The 6,281-nt window shown below is 45.1% G+C and overlaps 1 protein-coding gene across 1 annotated transcript; it reads right to left on the bottom strand.

Moving 5' to 3' along the window:
* Positions 1–1,468: 1,468 nt before the first annotated feature.
* CCDC70 (coiled-coil domain containing 70) lies at positions 1,469–2,176 on the bottom strand. The gene has a single exon (XM_008066096.1). It carries the CDS (start codon positions 2,174–2,176, stop codon positions 1,469–1,471), a length of 708 nt encoding a protein of 235 aa, XP_008064287.1.
* Positions 2,177–6,281: the final 4,105 nt, after the last annotated feature.

Here is a 6,281-nt window from a genome sequence, read left to right as displayed (position 1 = left end):
TTTTCATCTGTACAATAGGTTTAAGCGCCTGCTCTGTCAGCCCACAGAGTCGTGGTGAAGGCCACATGAGTCAGCAAATGTGAAAGTCCTTGAGTAGTGGGGGACCCACAAAGCCAAGATAAGTTGATGTGTTAATACCAGTGAAGGCCAGGCCTGAGAAAAGGGAAAGAGGGACATGTTTGTCTTGGCATTTTTTAGTTTCCCACTTCTGGTTGTTTCTGTCCCCGTCCCCATCTAGACCGTGTCATCTCCTTACTCCCAGAAGAAAAGTTGGGCTCATGAGTTGCTTGGCCACATAAATGCACATTCATTTAATGTATTATATTCCTGGAGGCATTTCAATTTAAAAATAGATGAAGACAGAAAACCCCAAAGAAATAATTTCTTTTTGATTTGGAGGTCTCACTCTGTCACCCAGTGCAGTGACACCATCATGGCTACCATAGCCTTGACTTCCTGGGCTCAAGCTATCCTTCCACCTCAGCCTCCTGAGTAGCTGGAACCACAGGTGCCCACCATCATACCTCGCTAATTTTTTGTAGAGATAAGATCACTGTGCTGCCTAGGTTGGTCTTGAACTCCTGGGCTCAATCAGTCCTTCCATCTCAGCCTCCCAAAGAGCTGGGATTACAGACAAGAGCCACCGTGCCCAGCCAGAAGAAAAAAACGTATAATGCAGAAATGCAGGGACAGTGAGACCCATGTGAGTAGGAATCCATGGGGCAGGGGCAGGGAGAACTCTCTTATATCTCCCAGATCATCCCATGGGTCCACTCAACTCCATCCTCAGGGACAATATTTTTGTCTACACCCTTGAGCCTCAGTCTGATGCCAGATCCCCATTCACATGCTGCCTGAATCTGGGCAGTTGAGATGTTTGGTGGAACTTGGAAGCACCAGGGAGTGGATTGTGAAGTGATCCTGCCAGTGTGTTCCAAGTGACCTACGTGAGGACCCAGCAGAAATGAATTGTTAACAGCACAGTGGCCTTTTCTGGAAAGCTGTCAGCTCACTCCAGGCCTCTAAAGCTGCCCAGAGTGAAAAAGAAGTGATCACCTGCGCATGGCAGAGGCAGAGTTGTCTCAGCCCCTCTTTATCCCTGTGTGTGTCTAGCTGGCATTGCCTGAGTCTCTCTTTTCTGACTTTTCTGAAGAGAGCTGCAGCATCCCCCAAGCTGGGATCCCACACAGGCCAGAGTCGTTGGGAACTGCCTGCGACTGACCTCTAGGGCCAGCAATACACAATGGCAGTGGTAATATGACTGGACAATCACAGAACCTGGGGGAACAAATGCAGCTGACCGTCCTTGAAAAAGTTGGTTTTCCAAACCCCTTGTCAGGATTTATTAGATCTTTCAAAGCAAGGAGACAAATGAGTGTGAATTTTCTCCAGCACATGGGATCACCCTGGACTTGAATACCAACCCTGAGGAGTCTGGACCACACAGCCCTGCATCTCCCAAGTTCGGCTATGCCTGGCCTCGGGAGAAGCCTAGCGATGTCTGCCCTCCATCGGCGTGGGCGTCGTAGACCCTGTCTTCGAACATCAGTTCCTCAGCAATCCAGTCATCATCTTCTACCCAGAATGCTTTCACTTCCTCCCAGAGGGCATACTCTTCCTCCCAGAGGGACTTCTTATCCTCCCACAGAGCCTTCTCCTCCTCAAGGAGGGCTTTTTCCTCTAGCCACACGGCCTTTTCTTCCTCCCACAGGGCCTTGTCCTCCTGAAGAAGTTTCTGGTTTCTTTCCCGTAAGGCATTATCCTCTTTCCAGAAGGCCTTATCCTTCTTCCAGAAGGTATGGTATTTTTTCCAAAAAGTTTTCTGTAATTCCTGGAAAGATTTTTCCAAGTCCCAGAAGGCTTTTTCCTCTTTCCAGAGGATTTTTTCCTCTTCCCATAGAGGTCTCTCCTCTTCCCATAAACCCAGGATCTGGTCCCGGAAAATATGCATCTTGATTCGGAAACTCCACATCTCTTCCCTGAAGTATTTTATTTCCTCACGGAAGATTTTCATCTCTTCCCGAAAAGCCTTTTCTTCCTGCAACTTGTGGATTAGTTTCTTCTGGCGAATACTGGGAGAGGATACTTCCAGTGATTGGAAGCATCCAAATGCCATCCATTTTCTCACCTTGAAGGGAAACTTCTTCCTAGTCAGCCAGGATGGTGGCGTGGCCATGATGGAGGATGGGCCTGTTGGCCAAGTTCAGGTCAAACCCTATGGGGGCACCAGAGAGAACATGTCCGTGAATATCACATGCCAGGGGACAGCCCTTGGGTCTATACTATTTGATTTGGGAAAATGTAAAGCCTGCTCTCTTTGTCGCTGTGGTGATGTTTGTGAGGGACAAGCTTTAGTAAAGAAACATGCTGGTGTTCATGGCTTTGGCTGAAGAGGTGGTCATTGAAGCTTAAGGCTGCTAAAAACAAGGACAGTGGCTCTAAATTAGGGGATCAGAGCACACAAGTGTAACATGATGATTTAAGAGGTGTGTCACAAATACAACCACAATCCCAAAAGAGCTTACTTTTGTTCAGCTACTCAGGATTAATTTAAGGTTTCGGCATTCTACCTTGGGAACTACTCATATCCTTCTAGTCATGCCCAACACAGGGTGCTTCACCTGGAAATGTCCTCTCTTCCAAGCCACCTGGGACACAGAGTGCAAGGCCCACTGGCCTAGGGGAGTTTATTTTAGCAGAAGAGTCTATTTTGAGAACAGAATTTTAAAACAAAAAGGTGAGAGACAATGGCAAATGTTGGTGGGGATGTGGAACAAGGGGACTCACACAATATTGAGGAAGAATTGTGAAGACACCTAATGAACCAGCAGCTCCAGTCCCAGATGTAAACCCTGAGGAGACTTGTGAATTGTGAGCTCGTATACATGTCCTAACCTACGCAAGGAGATTTGTTCATAAAAACTCAGCACTGGCAACAATCCAATGACCATCACAATAGAGTGGAATAAAAAGTGGTGGTGTAACCACACAATGGTCAGCACAGCTGCCTACAATAGCATGGATGAGTCTTATAAACACAGTGAAGAAAGAGAGAGAGAGAGAGAAAGAAAGAAAGAAAGAGAGAGAGACAGAGAGAAAGAGAAAATGAGGGAGGGAAGAAGGGAGGGAGGAAGGGAGGAAGGAAGGAAGGAAGGAAGAAGCAGGATCAAGGAATTTCAAAGAATAAAATTCTAAGCACGCAATATAAAACTTTATAGTTTGAGAACATGCTTCAGTGATAACACCAAAAGACAAGCAAGGAAGTAAGTCCCATGGTCAGGATAGTAGTTACTGGTGTGGAGTCTTAGAGGTGAAGAGGTGGAACTAAGGGTTGTGGTTAGGTGAGTACTTGAGGGGAGCTTCTGTGGTGCTCGCAGGATTCTATGTCTTTGCTTTGGTGTTGATTCCATGCGTGTCATAAACACGTGCTAAGTTGTGCATGGATATTTTATGTACCCCAGTTAATATAGTATATTTCAGAATAAAATAAAAGCTAAGGAAAGAGAGGGAGGGTTGGGGAGGAAAGGAAGAAAGGAAGGAAGAAAGGGAGAGAGGGAGGGAGGGAGGGAAGGAGGGAGTCAAAGAGAGAGGGAGAAAGGGAGACAGAAGAAAGGCCTCAAACATTGCCATCTAACGAAGATGTCAGAACTATTCACAGAAATTCCAGTAACTACAAATGTGTCTCAAGGGATAAGAAAAAGGACTGGATATGGGAAAATGGTCAGAGTGCAGGGAAGACCTTCCTGTAGCCAAACAAAGGGTGCATGACCCTGGTAAGGGCATTTGTTTCCATTTTGTGCTTTCTGGAGGAAGCTGCCAGTGTCTGCCCTCTCAGGGGACCTCACCAAGCACAACATCGTGGAGCCATGTGAGACCCTAAGGGAGATTTCTGGAACTTCCCCATGTTTTTCTGTTTCTAACTTGGGAGCAGGGAGTGGAGGAGAAGAAACGACGCACAAATGTGCGCATAAGAAGAGACAATGCCTATGCTGCGAGCACCTGGTAGCCTCCCCATCCACCCAGTCACACAAACAGACACCTGGAGCACATTCTTGACCTCTTTCTCTTCTTTGAACTATCCAATCAGATATTCCTCAACCACCAAGTCCTGCTAGTAAATATCCTTAACATTTACTGAAACTACACTCCTGCTTCATCTCCTTGACCATGGCCAGCCAGTTCAGGCCACTAACAGCCTCACTGGTATCTCTGGAACTGATCTTACCTTTCCATCTGCCTCCCTACACTGTAGCCCTAGGGGTGTTTCCAAAAAACACTCTTCCATCATATCACACCTACTTATAAACCTTCGAAGACCCATGACCTAAAGATCAAAGCCAAATGCCCGCAAGACTGTGCAACACAACTCCTGCTTGTCTCTCTCTGTGCTCACCCAGCTCCAAATCTAATGTTTAGCAATAACGAACTACATACAGGTCTCAGGATCCTGCCTACCAGTTCCTGCCTCTATGCCGAAGCACATGCCGTGTTCTCAACTGAGATTACCCTTCCTCCTGTGATGGACTTTAATCCCTGTGCATCTCTTGCCCTCCAGACAAAGGTTCTTCGCCATCTCCCTGATATTAACTGTCTCTACATACTCCCATTGTTACTTGTCACACTTGATTGAAATTATGCCTTTCTGCCGTCTCTGTAGCCAATCATGTAATATAAAGCTGTGCATAGAGGAGGAAATTGATTAAAATGTTGGCGGAGGCTGAGTGCTGTGGCTCATGCCTGCAATCCTAACATTTTGAGAGGATTGTTTGAGGCCAGGAGTTCAAGACCAGCCTGGGCAACAAAGTAAGATTTGGTCTCTACAAAAGAAAATTATAAAATAAAAAGAAATGAGCTAGATGTGGCGGCGCATGCCTGTAGTCCTACCTACTTGGGAGGCTGAGGAGGGAGAATAGATTGAGCCCATGAGGTCAAGCAGTGATTGCACCAATCACTCCAGCTTGTCATATTATAGTTCTTTATCTGGAATCACGCTATGTTCTCCCTCGCTTCCATACTATTCTGGTATCTCTCCCTGGATAACCTCACCTAATCTCACTTCAGTTCAAGTAGTGAATCCTTCAAGACTCAGATAAGGAGTCACTTCCTCCAGGCCGTCTCTCCTGATGTTTTCTCGCCAAGTTCAGATTGAGTATATACCCCTCCTGTCCCACTAGCAACACCATGTTTCCCATCTCTTATGTCCAGGATCGGGCACAATGTCTAGCTCAAAAAATATCAGCTGAATGAATGGCAGTCTCCTGGGTTAGAATGTTGGGGAAAAAATTAATCTCCAAATTATTCTTAAGTTACTACTAAATTATCTTTGAGAAAGAGACAAAATAGGTACCATACCAATATGCGTATTTAGATGTAAAGTACAATCTAAAACTGTACATGTGTATCTATGTAGATATTGAAACATGAATTAAAGAAACATCCCTAGTCTTCATATTTATTCTTTAAGACCAGGAACTTATTTTTTAAGAAATATGTATTACCTTATGCTGAGAATAAATACTATACGGTGTAAAGCCGAGTTACTTACTGCTTATCTGTTTCCTAACTGGGCAAGTTCTGTAGCCCTCAGAGGGCAGGCAGTCATTGTCATATCACATTCCTAGTGATGCGTCCTTGCAAGATCACCCCAACACTACTTACAATAATGACCTGCTGTATTGTCTCAGTCCTGACTCACAGGTTGGAGAGGGCTAAGACAGGGCCTCAAAGGAGAGATTTTAAGGAAAGGAGAGCGTACCTGAAAGGTTCAAAAGAGTTCACCATCTGCCATCTTTGACGCCACCAATAGAGTGGCCCTGTTGATGACTCACAAAGTATTGTTACCTCAGAATCTGCCTGGCTTGTTTCCAGGAGTGGGCTTCTGGGAAATCCTGTTTCAGGGGGGGCTTTGTAGGGAATGAATTACTTCTTTTGCAGTTTTCAGAACTCTCTCTTTGTCTTTTCACAGCTGGACTATAATGTCTTTGGTGTGAATCTCTTCGAGTTTATCGACTTGGAGTTTTTTGTATATGCAGATTTGATGTTTTTTCATCAACTTTGAGGCACTTTGGTTATAATTGCTTCAAATATTCTCTTCCCCTTTCTCTCTCTTCTCTTCTCCTAGAACTCATTTATTATGTGTATATTAGTAGCTTGATGGTCTTTGTGGCTCTATTCATTTTACTTTATTCCTTTTTCTTTCTGTTGCTCAGGCTGGAGCATCTCAATTGACCTGTTTATGAGGCACTGTGCCTCAGTGTCTCATAAATTCTTTCTTCTGTCAG

This window comes from Carlito syrichta, unplaced genomic scaffold, assembly GCF_000164805.1.
Source record: "Carlito syrichta isolate Samal-C Ts95f unplaced genomic scaffold, Tarsius_syrichta-2.0.1 Scaffold308842, whole genome shotgun sequence".
Lineage (NCBI taxonomy): Eukaryota > Metazoa > Chordata > Mammalia > Primates > Tarsiidae > Carlito > Carlito syrichta.
This window is presented reverse-complemented; position numbering and strand designations above follow the sequence as displayed.

Coding starts and splice junctions, on each gene's coding strand:
- CCDC70 (XM_008066096.1), bottom strand. CDS start 2,176: ATGGCCACGCCACCATCCTGGCTGACTAGGAAGAAGTTTCCCTTCAAG.